Consider the following 15,343-nt stretch of genomic DNA (forward strand, 5'->3'; position numbering starts at 1 on the left):
TTAAAGTCCAAGACTCTAGTTTGGCTATGTTCTACTGCTTGTGCTTCCAGAATGTTGAATTCCAATATTGCATGATCACTTCTCCCCAAGGTTCCTGTGGCTTCAACACCTTCTATCATTTCATCTCTGTTAGTGAGAATTAAATCATGTGATCACCTCTTGTGATCTTCCCAGCCAACTTCTGACAAGCAAAGTCAATAGTGAAAGTCAGATTCACTTTTTTTTCACTTAAGATTCACTTAACCACCGCATGATGCATTTAATAATTGCAGTGATTCACTTAAAACTGTGGTAAAAAAATGGTCATAAAATTAGTTGTCTCACTTCACAGCCTTCTTGCTTAGCAACAGAAACTGTAGTACCAGTTATGCACATGCGTAAATTAAAAAAAACAAAAATAGTTGCCTTCAAAATGAAAGCAATCCACACACAGGCCGGAAAGGGGCAGCCAAAGGGCCGGATATGGCCCAGTGTCCATAAAATGTCCAGGTCTGATATAAGATGCAGCATTTCCAAGCTTGCAAATGGCAATGAGAGTAGTGGTTTAAGATTGCTGTATGGAACTCTTCACTGACTGACCCTTTTCTATATTGCTGATTTTTGAAAGATACGTATTAATTATATCTTCAAGTGAAATCAACGGTCCCTAAGCAGAGTCCGTTGTCATGTGTCCTTGCTAATCTTTCTGAGTAAGAAAATAAAAGAAGTGGAAGAGACCTTGGAGGTCTTCTAGTCCAAGCCCCTGCTCAAGCAAGAGACCCTATACTAGGGGTAGGCAACCTTGGCTCTTTTATGACTCGTGGACTTCAACTCCCAGAATTCCTGAGCCAGGAATTCTGGGAGTTGAAGTCCACGAGTCATAAAAGAGCCAAGGTTGCCTACCCCTGCCCTATACCATTTCAGACAAGTGGCTGTCTCTTCTTAAAGCTTCCAGTGATGGAGCGCCCACAACGTCTGAAGGCAAGTGGTTCCACTGGTTAATAGTTCTAGGTAATTTCTCCTTAGTTCTAGGTTGTTTCTGACATTGTATCTTTTCATGATTGTAACATAAGAGGCAGAAGGCCATTATGCCTACTCACACAGTAAGAAGGCTAAGTTAAAAAAATATTGTTATCTACTTTTTGTGGAGTATGCATTCACACACTGGGAGAGCACTGTGGCGAGGTGTTTAAAGTCTAGATGTATTGGATTACCACTCCGATACATCTTGCCTGGTCAACCTAGTCCATGGGTAGGCAACCTTGGCTCTTTTATGACTTGTGGACTTCAACTCCCAGAATTCCTGAGCCAGCATGGCTCAGCATGGAAACCTCTCCCTTTCCCCTCAGCATGGCTGGCTCAGGAATTCTGGGAGTTGAAGTCCACGAGTCATAAAAGAGCCAAGGTTGCCTACCCCTGGCCTAGCCTCTTTTTGCTGCTTTCCTGTTTTCCCCAAGGAACTCACATGCCGACTCTCTGTGCTGGAAAGCACAGATAATAAGTTTGTGGCTGGGCCCTGTTTTTAGCCTTTCCACTCACTAACCAGATAGCCACTCTCACTCTTAACAACTTGATTGACCTCTAGCTCTTGCTAGTCATGTACCCATTTTCCTGTTCCCTCTAATCAATTTCCTTCACTCAACAGAGGGAGCGAGTATTATTTCCTCGTTCCCACATGTTTGTGCTGATATAGAAAGCCGAATGTCAGCATTGTGATCCATAAGTTGGCTCTCCATGCCAGATGGGAGGGGGCACCCTTAGGCTATTAATGTGTATACTAAAGACCCCTAAACGTGAATCTAAATCATGCCACAGCTCCCCTGTTGCTTTTATTAGTATTATTTTTATAGATACAGCTTTGCTTCATTGCTTTCGTTCTAGGATCTGTTGGGTCATTCTTTCTGGGCTTTTGGCTACATGAGATGGGACATACTGTACGTGCATTAGTCCAACACAGCCTTTGGATGAAAAACTTCATTTTGGAGGCTTTGGATCACTAACCTGCTGAAATATCCAACCTAACATTTTTATTTTTAACCATAAAAAAGGCAAAAGAAACCTCTGGGATCTTCTGGCAACATTTTTTTACCACCAATTCCAATAGGCTTCTCTCCCCTTAAGAGAATTGAGCCTGAAGGCATAGCTTTGTCATAATTCCACTCCTAAATTGAGGGCAGATATCTACTTTTCAGTATGAAGCCATGGGAACAGTCATCAGAGGGATGTGAAACTGGATGCAACCTCTGTATGAATGACACTCAGCTGTGTTCCTCTTTTCCATGTTTATCATGTCTGTTTGCCTCCTTGCTGGACTGCTACTTGGGCCATATTGCAGTCTGGATGAATTGTAACAGGCTAAAACTGAATTCAGACAAGATACATAACTTTGGTAGTTGGAGGAAATGTTATTCATATGAATGGGACTAAGTAAAGGAAAAGGTTCCCCCGCACATGCGTGCTAGTCATTTCCAGCTCTAGGGGCCGGTGCTCATCTCCATTTCAAAGCTGAAGAGCCAGCGCTTGTCCGAGGACGTCTCTGTGGTCATGTGGCTGGCATGACTGGACGCCAAAGGCTCACGGTAGTGGTCCCTGCATATTTACGTGCTTTCGAACTGCTAGGTTGGCAAAAGCTGGGACGAGTAACAGGCACTCACTCTGTTATGCGGCACTCGGGATTCGACCCGCCAAACTGCCGACCTTCTGATTGACAAGCTCAGCGTCCTAGCCCACTGAGCCACCGCGTCCCTTTTTATGAATGGGACTACATCTGCCTTTAATGCAGCATTTCTTCTCTTGAAGAAACTTACTCAGTTTGGGGGATTTTCTTTGTTTCAGTGCTATGCTTCAAATGTCAAATCAAGATGGAGTGCATATTTGCAGTTATTATTTACTTACCATCAGTGTCACTTTCCAAAAAGGTCAATTCTAATTACATTACCCATGAGTTGGCTATCTCCGTCTTATGATTATTATAATATATTTTGGTGGAACTACCTTTCAGAAAAAAACTAACATTACTGTTCATTGGTTTCTAAAATTCTACAGGCCACCATTGCAGTCCTAGCAAAACACCTGTGTGCTCTGACATAAATCTGAAAAACAGATTTAACATTACTAACCTGAAGGAGCAACTTCTCCCATATGTATAAGTCAGGAACTAATAATACTGTTATGAATGGCGTTTGGAATTTGAATTACTAAAACAATGTATTGCTATATTACAGGGGTCTTCAAACATGGCCCTTTTATGACTTGTGGACTTCAACTCCCAGAATTCCTCAGCCAGGCACGCTGGTTGAGGAATTCTGGGAGTTGAAGTCCACAAGTCATAAAAGGGCCAAGTTTGAAGACCTCTGCTATAATTATATGATATTGTTATTATGCTTATATTATATTATGCTTATATAATCTTATATTATGCTTTCTGGTTTTTAACTGTATTTTATATTGTATTTTTGATGCTTCCTATATCTGAAAGACAAATCAAATAAGAAAAAAGCAGACTACTGTTTCTGCTCACTCATCACTCAGGGAGCTAAAAGAGATCCTATCTCTGTACGTTGATTGGCTAAGATTAAGATTTACCTTAGCACATTTTCAGTACCTTACCTTAATTTATATTGGAGGAAAATCTATTGAAGCTGTGCCATACAAATTATGTTTGTCCATCAGGGAAACAAGATAAAAATCATGGACCATGTAACTTTCCCTGCCTCCATATTTAGCCTGTGAAGTGAAAGTGGAAGAGGTTAGTACTGCAGAAGAAATGTGATTTAGAATAGCACTCACTCACTTTGCTTCAATTAATCAGTTTGGGCAGTTCTGAACCACTTCTATCCAGTCATGCAGCATATGAGAGCCAGTTTAATCTAGTGATTACGCTAGAAATCCAGAGACCATGAGTTCAAGTCCTACCTTAGCTGTGAAAGTCAGGTGGGTGACTTTGGGCCAGTTACTCACTCTCAGCCCAACCCACCACACAGGGTTGTTGTGGGGAAAAGAGGAGGAAGGTGTGTTGGGTGTGTTCGCCCACTTGAATTATTTGTATAAATAAAAAAGGTGGGGTAAAAATATAAATAAAATATTTGCTGAAGGAGTAAGTCGGGCATGTCATCTACAGCAGAGGTCTCCAACCTTGGCAACTTTAAGACTTGTGGACTTCAACTCCCAGAATTCTGGGAGTCGAAGTCCACAAGTCTTAAAGTTGTCAAGGTTGGAGACCTCTGATCTACAGTGTTTACCAAGAAACATGATGGAAAATATGGTGATAAATGTAATGATAGAAATGTTGATTTATTCATGTTACTTACTCAGAGTTAGTAAAATTGGGGTGGTCTATAAACATTGTCAGATAAATGCAGTTTTCAGAATCTCTGTTTTAGGCTTTTGCTGTGCTGTTGCAGTAAACTCCTTTGGGTTGCTGCAGATTTTAGGAACAAAGTTGCTGTGATTGTTTGTGGTAGTTGTCGTTACTATCATTAAATTAAAATCACAAAGAGAAATAACCAGTGCCCAGAAAGCCAACAGAATAGCTAACATTCTGAGAAGATTGATTTAAAACAACAACCACTGGCAAAAAATATTATTATGCATTAAAACAAGGGTCTTCACACTTGGCCCTTTTATGACTTGTGGACTTAAACTCCCAGAATTCCTCAGCCATAAAAGTCATAAAAGGGCCAAATTTGAAGACCCCTGCATTATAAGGTATACAATATTATATGAGATAGGTGGGCATATAATTTCAGGGAGGGAGGGAGGAAGGAAGAGAGGAAATAAATCGATTCCTGAGAGAATAAATCAATATTCTTCTAGCACTGAAAATACAGCTAGTCCTTGACTTATTTGAAATATTTGTTAAGCGGTTTTTGCCCCATTTTACAACCTCTCTTGCCACAGTTGTTAAGTGAATCACCACAGTTGTTAAAAGTTAGTTACAAGGTTGTTAAGTGAATCTGGCTTCCCCATTGACTTTGCTTGTCACAAGGTTACAAAATGTGATCACATGACCCCCACCCCAGACACTGCAACCGTCATAAATATGAGTCATTTGCCAAGCATCTTTTGGATCACATGACCATGGGGATGATGCGCTGGTCATAAGTGTGAAAAACAGTTGTAAGTGTGAAAAACAGTCATAAGTGACTTTTTTCAGTGCCGTTGTAATTTCAAACGGTTACTAAATGAACTTGTAAGTTGAGGACTACCTGTATTACATTTTGTTTCAGCTTTTGTGAGAAAAGAATTCAACAGCCAGTGCATTCACTTTGAAAAATCTTGGGGACATATTTGCTCAGTTTCATTAGTAGAAACATCTTGAAAAACTTTATACTTTCAGCTCACAAAAATGTCAATCATCTCTTCTCTATTCACAGGTGTGCCATTCCCCAAAAACTTCCTCCAGATCTGCAAAAAGATCCTGTGCAGGCTGTTTAGGGTGTTTGTACACGTGTACATTCATCATTTTGACCGCATCATTATCATGGGGGCTGAAGCCCACGTCAATACCTGTTACAAGCACTTTTATTATTTTGTCACAGAGCTCAATCTCATAGACCGTAAGGAACTAGAACCTTTGGTAAGTATTTGATTTCTGTCCAGGTGTTTTTTTAAAAAAAAATCTCAGTTTTTTATTTTTCTTCCTTATATTTAATCTGATTCTTCTGCTCAAATTGTATGTGTGTATGTTCACACACAGTCTAATAAGAAAAAAAAGAAAGAATTTAAAATTGTCTTGTGCAAGTTTTGATAATATGAAAAGAATCAGATTTGTTACTAGCTGTGTTAAAAAACCTGTGTGTGGGTATAAATTGAGCCTTGGTGGAGCAGTGGGCTAATGCCTCCTTAAGTAACACCAGCTGCCTGCAATTAGTGCAGGTTCGCATCCCACCAGGCTCAAGGTTGACTCAGCCTTCCATCCTTCCGAGGTAGGTAAAATGAGGACCCAGATTGTTGGGGGCAATAAGCCGACTTTGTAATAATGCCACTTGGGTGTGTGTGTGAAAGCCCTAATAAGCAGGCATATACATAGAATGAAGGCTACTGCTAAGCTTGTAAGCCGCCCTGAGTCTTCGGACAAGGGCGGGATATAAATGGAATTAAAATAAAAATAAATAAATAAAATAAATAATTTTTGCAACATTTATTTATATTTTTTTCTTTTGGTTTTATCAAATTCATCCTGGCCTCTGGACTATACATTCTGATATAATTCTTCACACTAAGGGTGGTCTCTGATGTTACAAATTCACAACTAAGACAATTATCTAAAATGCAGCAACTTATCATCCTTAAAGGATCCCAGACAGCAAAACTTATAGGACTTCTAGCTGGTGTAGAGCTTTGCAGTGACAACAAGTTCCTCGACTAGACAGTTCAATTATCTTTCACAGTATAAAGTAATTTTATATCTTACGGAGCTTATACAAGTTCTCTACCTTGCATGACATAACAGGCTGAAGTATTTTAAGCTTCTGTAATTCTTTATTTGGCTCTTGTTTTTCTGTTGCCTCATTAGCAGAATGTACAGATAGTTCTCGACTTACGACCACAATTGAGCCCAAATTTCTGTTGTTAAATGAGATATTTCTTAAGTGAATCTTGCCCCATTTTTATGGCCTTTCTTGTCACAATTGTTAAGTGTATCACTGCAGTAACATGGTTGTTAAGTGACACTGGTGTCCCCATTGACTTTGCTTGTGAGAAGATCGCAAAAGGTGATCACATGAGCCTGGGACAATGCAATGGTCATAAATATGAGTCAGTTGCCAAGCGGCCAAATTTTATCACGTGACCATGGGGGTGCTGCAACAGTTATAAGTGTGAAAAATGGTCAACTTTTTTCAGTGCTGTTGTAATTTTGAATAGTCACTAAATGACTGTTGTAAGTTGAGGACTACCTGTACTGGGCCTGTACAAGCTTTTTTGCATCAAGTGATAAAATTAATGTGATCTCATCACTTCCCCTTGTTCACTTTGAATACTTTCTGTAAATATTCTTAGGATCCTTTTTACATCTCTTTGACTAAATTTAATTCGCTGTGGAATTGGCAGTCCTTCCAGAACTGAGCTGATTGTGTTAAAGTCAAATAATTTATTTTATGTTCAAACTCAGGAAAAATCAGTGTTTCTTATATATAGTGTAAAAAAAAATTCTGCACATCATCTTACTGAAATATGGTGCAAGCAGAAGAAATTCCCCTCGCGTGAGTTTAGCTTTCAATTTTAGCTTTCAATGCAATCAGCATTAACTCGCATGTTGTATTCTGTAGATTGCATTAGATTAAAGGTTGCTTGGTTATCTGTAATTACTGTAATTTAAGTCATATTTGCAGAACCGATGTGAAACAAGAAGTAATTGGAAAGCAGACTCCTACTTTGTGGCCAGACTATTTGAACAGTTAACCTCATATGTTTGATGAAGGAAAAATTTTAAACAATATCCCCTTGTTTGTGGATATTATATCATTCCAGAGAGCCTGAGAATGTAAACTGAATGTGTGTGCACTTTGAAACTTTACATTTGCATCTGAAAGCTCAGGAAACCTGAACAAATCTGTTAAATTATACCAGGCAAACATTTGGGCCTGAGAATTTCAGGGTTTATTTTATTTGTAGCCTACTTTTGTCATCTGGCAAATAACCACTTTATCATATACAATGATAGAGCTGCCATCTTAGTAGATTAGGATAATGTGTTGGACACTGCATCTAGACTATTATTTGATCTAATATTATTTCCTACTCCCTGCTGACCTATTGGCCTACTATCATTAGGGTTTCTCTAAGTTCTTTCTTCAGGGAAATACATATTTATGAGAGCCTGCTGTTCACTTATAGCAGGGGGTTTAAAACTTGACCCTTTTATGACTTGTGGACTTCAACTTCCAGAATTCCTCAGCCAGGCCCGCTGGCTGAGGAATTCTGGGAGTTGAAGTCCACAAGTCATAAAAGGGCCAAATTTGAAGACCCCTGACTTACAGACATTCCAATGGTTTAAGAATTATACCTCAAGCTTCTGATCATGTTTAGAGTGTGCACATACAGGTAGTTCTCAACATCGAAGTTGCAATGGCATTGAAAAAAGGTGTCTTATGATCATTCTTTTATGCTTACAACTGTTGCAGCATCCCCATGGTCATGTGATCAAAATTTGGACGCTTGGCAACTGGCATGTATTTATGATAGTTGCAGTGTCCTGGGGTCATATGACCACCTTTTGTAACCTTCTGACTAGCAAAGTTAATGGAAAGGCAGATTCATTTAACAACCGTGTTACTAACATAATAATTGTAGTGATTCACTTAATAACTTCAGAAAGAAGGGTTGAAAAATGGGGCAAAATTCACTTAACAACTATCTCACTTAGCAACAGCAATTTGGGGCTCAATTGTGGTTGTAAGTCAAGGTCTACCTGTATACCAATTTAGTAGCAGACAGTATTTAGGACCCACAGGCACATGTTCCTCTTCTCTCTATAACTGTTGTGCAAGGAACGCAGTGACTTGAAACTAAGGGAAGGCATATTCTCTAGCCCAGCGTTTCCCAACCTTAGGAACTTGAAGATGCGTGGACTTCAACTCCCAGAATTCTCTAGCCAGCTATGGTATACAGGTAGCTATGGTATACAGGTAGCTATGCTGGCTGGAGAATTCTGGGAGTTGAAGTCCACGCATCTTCAAGTTCCTAAGGTTGGGAAACGCTGCTCTAGCCTAGCATTTCAAGGGGTGATTTTCTGTGAAGAAAAACAAAAGGAAGAAAAGGTGTTGAATTAAGATGTTGAAGATCAGATGTATGTTTCCTGCTTTGTACTTTTTATGCTAATTCCTATATTTCAAAATTTATTATGGCTTTGTGAGATTTGATTGGCTTAGAGTTGCCGTTACATAGTTACATTAAAACATCCCATATCGTTTATTGCTAGAATGAAAATGGTATGAAATATTTTGTGATTGCAAGGGGGAAAAACCAAGGCACCGAGAGGGTTTTCGGTGACATGGTAGAGGAAATTTAAAACATAATCTTCAGAATCACTAACCAGTTCTGCAAAGCAACCTACATAGTGTTGCAATTAAAGAGCATTAGTAGTATTGCAAGAACGTCCCTGACTCAAATTTTAGTTTGGCCATAACGTCTGTAATGATTGGGCCTGAGAATTTCAGGATTTATTTTTTTATACCCTACTTTTTGTTGTCTGGCAGGTAATCACTTTACCACGTACAGTGATAGAGCTATAATGATTGTGAAAGTAATTCTGAAATACAAAAATGAGCAAATTCTTTATCTTTCAGTTGATGATTCTACAATATCTTCCAAATGTTTTGAAGATGTAGAAGGCAGCTTATAGAAATAGAATTATTTCTATATAATTATTTCTGTTTAATTATATAGAAATAATTTCTATAGAATTCTATAGAATTATTTCTGAATCATTTGCAACTGAAAGAGATTGTGGGAGAACTATAATTTAAATCTTCCTTCCCTTTTGGTCATGAGAGATAATAGTTCCCATTCCTGCTATACATTCTTGACCATAGCAAAAAGATTTGCAACCCTGTACAGGTTGTCCTCACCTTACAACCACAATTGAACCCAAAATTATTGTTGCTAGGTGAGGCAATTGTTAAGTGAGTTTTGCCCTATTTTACGACCTTTTTTGCCTCAGTTGTTAAGTGAATCACTGCAGTTGTTAAGTTAGTAACCAGGTTGTTAAGTGAATCTGGTCCCATTGCTTTGCTTGTCAGAAGGTCAGCAAAGATGATCACATGACCTTGAGACACAGCAATGGTCATAAATATGAACCAATTGCCAAGCATCTGAATTTTGATCACATTTTGATGCTGCAAAGGTCATAACTGTGAAAAATGGACATAAGTCACTTTTTCCAGTGCCATTGTAACTTTGAACGATCACTAAATGAATTGTTGTACGTTGAGGACTACCTGTACTCTGTTACATATATTCTGTTGACATCTTTGTGAACCGCCCTGAGTCCTCAGGGAGAAGGGCGGTATATAAATGTTATTAAATTTATATAAATGTTATTATAAATGTTATTAAATTTATATAAATGTTATTATAAATGTTATTAAATTAAATTAAAAATCTTTTCAACAAGCAATATTTTGGGTTGGAGCTATCTTGTCCTATGGTTTGTTTGGAGACTTGCCTGTGTTCTCCATGAAGCCTAAGTTGTAGCATTCCAAGAATTAAAAATAAGCATCAGTTCAATTTCTAAACAATATCTAACTAAAGTGAAACATTTAGCATGTCTCCATTAATGTTTACTAAAGCATTTGTTCATTTCTCTGCATTGTTAAAAGCTTGGACTTACTGTTACATTTTTTTTTACAAAAAAAGCCAGCAGTCTAGATTTCATAATAAATGGGCTAACTATTAAGTTGATCTTCTGCAGTACAGTACTAGACCTTGAAATGTGAGGGTGGGCGGGTTAATAAATAGCTTTGTTTCTGTAGCCATTAATCTGTTGTTTGGCCTTTATAGGTACTAAATTGTTCAGAGAAGGAGGGGGGAAAAATCTGCTTCAGTTTTGGAATTACAAACATTTGCAAGCCTACACAATCTTTTCACTTCAGCCTCTGTAGCCCAAACTATTACATTCTCCCTCTTTTTCCTGTTTGCCATTCAGAGACAGTCCTAATTTTGGATGAAGTAGAATTGGGTTAAAAATCAAAAGGATCGGGTTATTCTGTATTCAGAGTTTTTAGGCGAGGTGTCTTCCGGAATAAATGATTGCTTTTCAAGCCTATTGCTCTTGAACATTAAGGGGCACAAACAGGAGTGGAAATTTGGGAAGTTTACCAAAACAAGCCTGCAGTGGAATTCGAAGAGAAAAATAGACGAGTGTGTGGACTTATAGTCTATTACATTGATGGGTATTCATTTTTCGTACGTTCCTTTATTTCCCAGAAAGAGATGACAACCCGGATGTGTCACTGAAGAACAGTGGCTCGTGGAGGAAGGAAAAAGAAAAGAAGAAGCAATATCCTGCTAACCGAAGAAGAGCTAGAAGATATATTAGTCCTGTGTAGGCCAGGGCTTGCCTCCTTATTCTTAAACAGCAGGAAAGTTAGAAGATTATTGCTTTCACTTGGCACCAATAAGTACATTAACCTAAACACGCTGCTAGGTATTCCTCTGGAACATTGTGGACAACCTGTAAAGGAAGAAAGACAGAAAAAAAGCTTCTTTTTTGCATAGATCCTGAATGATTGAGGAATTCCAAATCAATTCCGAATTTCTGTTTTTACAACTTTACTGCAGTTGTGCTTTTAACCCTCATTTTGATACTGACCTTAAGTCACTAAACTGTGATTGCATTGTTGCGCAGGCAGTCTCTATGAAAAGCCTTAGCGATAGCGTGTTCCTTTTCATTTCTTCAAATAGGGATAGGAAATAAGTCACTTGGCACTTAAACATGTTGAATGTGTATTTGATCAAGGCCTGAAACATCTATTTTAGAATAGGCAGGAAAGAAGCTAATGACCCAGTTGAACGGACATGTTTTTTTCATTTATAACTGGTATGGCTGCTTGCCCAGATAGTGGCTTTTGAAATCCCTCCAACTGTCCATATGCATCTCATTGGTTTTCTTTACAGCTGTCTACACAGCTACACAATTAAGAGGTGATCAGTTGGCATCTTAGCACCAAGAACAACACTGCTGAAGTCCTTGGGATCACTAATAGAAACGATCCCTTTGTCAGCGAGTTCTGTCAGAACTGGCTGCTGATGCAAAATACGCATCTATTTTCCAGGCACACATAATATAAAAAGTCATGCTCCATCTTTGTATTTGCATGAATATAGGGATTGATGACTGAGACAAAAATCCACCGATGTGTAGGCCAAACAACATGCATCCTTATTTGGAAAAAGAAGTGATTTGCATCTCTGCCCAAATATATTTGTGTACACAGAAAGGAGGGGAAAGACTGCTCAGGGAGAAATTGGAAGAGAAAAACCTCCATTTGATGGGATAGGGCAGATAGTACAAGAAATAAAAAGTCCCATCTGTTGACCCAAAAAGCATCTACTTAGGATTCATTTCCTAGACTTAATTGAAACTAGAGTAACTGCAGGGCTCTTCGGAGTGCTAAGTTCAATGTGCAAATACAGAGCAGGTATAAATTAAAGTAAAACCACTAGATTCTGCTGATAATGTATTTCATATTGTGACCATATCTATGCAGCTTTCTAGACTGTATTTTATGTTTTTTGTCATTTCCTGGTAAATACACTGAACTACCACTGTGCCTCAATTAATATGTCTTTTACTCAATTGCTTTTCTTTTTGACAATTATTATACTTATCCAGAAATTGATGAACTTGTGTGATTATGCTACTGGTTGTAAATGGTGTAAATCCAGAGCTGGTGTGAAGAACATGTGCAGTTAAGATGATTTTTAAAACATTGGAACTGTAGAACACTTTCTTGGACATTATTTATAACCAGTGCACTTGTATGTGTAAGAGATCTCCAGTGTTATGAATTGTACATACAGATAATTGGAATACACACACATACAAACACAGTAAGTGCTACTCATTGCTTCCTAGTCATTTCTAGGGGATTTTTTTCCTTAGTTTGAAAAACAAAACACATTGTTAAGCAAAAACAATTAGGGTGAAGCTGAAATTAGAAATACTAGTTTTATTTTATCCTTTCAATACATGATGAAAATTCCTCCACAGCTTAATAAGTAGCAAATTGTCCAATGGGAAATTCCAATGAAATTAATATTGGTGACTTCAGTGAACTGACAAAGAAGTATCCATAACTAAATCATTAAATGAGCTTTTACTGATGAAGTTTTAACGCACAATTAGGATAAGAATACAAGGGGAACAATAGTGTGTATTTGTGTGGTCCATTTCTTCAAATGTAATGATACAATTTTAGAATTAGCTCTAGAATTTAGAGTTTATATGTCTTCTTTCAGGCCTTGACATTTTTGATGACCCTCTGCAATCTGTTCTTCCTGAGCTGTTGCAAAATCACTATTAGAAACAATGCAACATAAGAATTAAAAAATGTAGGTATATTATATGAGTGTATTAGCCACACAGAATGATATAATTGAATGATAACGGTGATGATATGTAAGAATTTGTAAGAATTTATTTTTTGATATTACTATGTTCTTATTCCTACAAGAAGTTAGCACCAACTTCAACACAAGGTAATTTATATCAAATTATAAATTCTTAGTATTCAGGACTGGTTTGTTTTAGTTATATTTCCTAAATTAATTTAAGATACAAACTAAACTGCCTAAAAGTCAGGGAAATTTTATCTCGAGTGCCACTTGCCTGTTCAGCAGCAAAGAATAAATGAACTGCCTTAGATGCTACTTTAAATGGGTTCTGTTAAATAGCGGGTTCTTTGGCGCAGGAATGAAAACGAGGTAACAGTACAGGGCAACTCATAGTTTATTTCACGCAGAATCTGTACTGAGAGAAAGGCTGCAACTAGCCGCAATATATAGTTTAGCCCCTAGGCGGCAGCCAATAGGTTTGAGTCAGCCATTGCCGCCTAGTGATAGCCAATTGCAGCATTGGAGACTTAGAGTCTGGGTTGCTGGAGAGCCGTTAGCTGCTCCAGCAACCCACGTGGTATTACCAATGAGCCCAGTACATAACAGTTTCTTTTTTTTTTGCTTGTTTGCTATGTTACTTTTAGTGTCTTCCTTCATATCCATTTTTTATTTCAAATTCTGAAATCACAGAAGAGATTGGATATTTCTTCTCTCTGCTGTAATGTCACAGATCAGTTTCTCTGGGATGAGTCCAGAAGAGAAATTTATAGTAAAATTTATAGTAAGGGTGGTCCCACTCTATTATTCTATATGTTCATTTTTCCCTAAAACATGAAGACAAATATATCCAGTCTTTCTAATACTTGGGTTTGTTTGTTTTGATATATCAAGAACTTGTAAATTGAATACTTTGGGGGTTTCTTCTCCTTATCTGAGAATTAACAGTAATTTAATAATAATTTCAGCAGATTATTTTGAAGAGAGCAACAAGAACTAAAATATAAAGATCAGAACCACATTCTGTTTGATGGTGATTACAGTTAAATAATGTAGTATCACCCATAACCAACAGATCTGTGTTCATCTGCATTGCATGCAGTGACCCATCTCTAAATCCTTATTCAAAAAAAGCAAAGAACACAGTTCGACTCTTGTAATTTAAGAGACAGAGAATACATTTGTTGGAAAATAGAAATATATTTTCAAATAAAACAAAAATCAGGGTTCAAGCCACTCACCCCAATAGTTCAGAGCTTCACTTGTCTTGCACAGAGCTGAGATAAAACTGATGAATCTCATCTGAGCGATCTAAACTGAGCTAAATTTACGGGCTGTCATCCTAGTGCCCCTCAGACTATGTTGCATTACAGTTGCCAAAAGGACCAAACAATCCAACTGATGGCATAATTAAGTGAAAACTAGTTAAGAGCTAACAATCATAGTGAAGAAGGGTGCAAATATGAGCAACAGGCTGGATTTATTATTTATATAAGAATCTAGTGAATCATACATGATATTTGAGAACAGCCTAATATTGACTGCACACATTTTCAGCAAAAGATACTGTACACATAAAGTATTAAAGAGGAAAGAAAGTGCTTCATCAAAATTAGCTGAAGTGTAAATCATGAAGCTATTTTGAAATATCAAATACAGACAAATATGTAGTGTGTATAATCCTAACTACCTTGTAAGTGTAGCTCAACAAAACTAAAAATACAGTTTCTTTTCTGTAGTTCAAATATTTTTTGTTTTGAAAGAAACTCTGTTTTATAAATTTTTAAAAATGCAGTTGTGGTTTTTGTCTGGTTTGGTTGGGGGGAGGGGAATATTTCCCAACTACCGTACTTAGGAGAGAACCTGTAAATTTATTTCCAAGAGGTTAAGGTAAACTTTTGTTTTCAGTACTGCATAGTTAAGATTTTTTTATTATTGTTCTGGCCACAGAAATTGAATTCAGAATTATAGGCCTTAGAAATGTCAAAGCCAATACATTTATAGAACAAGTTATATGTATGTGATTTAAATTAAAAAATCAGCTGTTTGATGAGATTAATAGTGTCAGTGAAATAAAATGAGTTTTCCAAGCAGGTTAATAATGTTGTTTGTAATATTGTATTGTTCCTGATTCATCTATGCACCCAAGTGATGTAGGGTAATAAATGAGTTTATGTAGTATGATGGTATAGTCTGTGAATGGATAAGGGCCCCCTGGGCCTTCAAAATGGTGCCATCAGCTTTAGATGTTGAGAGAGCCCTCAAGATGTGTCCTCCCTTGGCAAAACCCCTAGCTGGATTAGCTAGA

At 37.6% G+C, this 15,343-nt stretch overlaps 1 protein-coding gene across 1 annotated transcript in view; it reads left to right on the top strand.

The window, feature by feature from the left end:
• Positions 1-15,124, top strand: part of MOB3B (MOB kinase activator 3B) — a 120,536-nt gene extending 105,412 nt beyond the window's left edge. The window contains exons 3-4 of the mRNA XM_083352515.1: positions 5,355-5,557; positions 10,909-15,124. Coding sequence (XP_083208641.1) covers positions 5,355-5,557; positions 10,909-10,938 — 233 coding nt within the window. The 3' untranslated portion in view covers positions 10,939-15,124. The remainder of the gene's footprint in view (positions 1-5,354; positions 5,558-10,908) is intronic.
• Positions 15,125-15,343: the final 219 nt, after the last annotated feature.

The sequence above is a fragment of the Vipera ursinii genome (assembly GCF_947247035.1).
Source record: "Vipera ursinii genome assembly, chromosome: 2".
NCBI lineage: Eukaryota > Metazoa > Chordata > Lepidosauria > Squamata > Viperidae > Vipera > Vipera ursinii.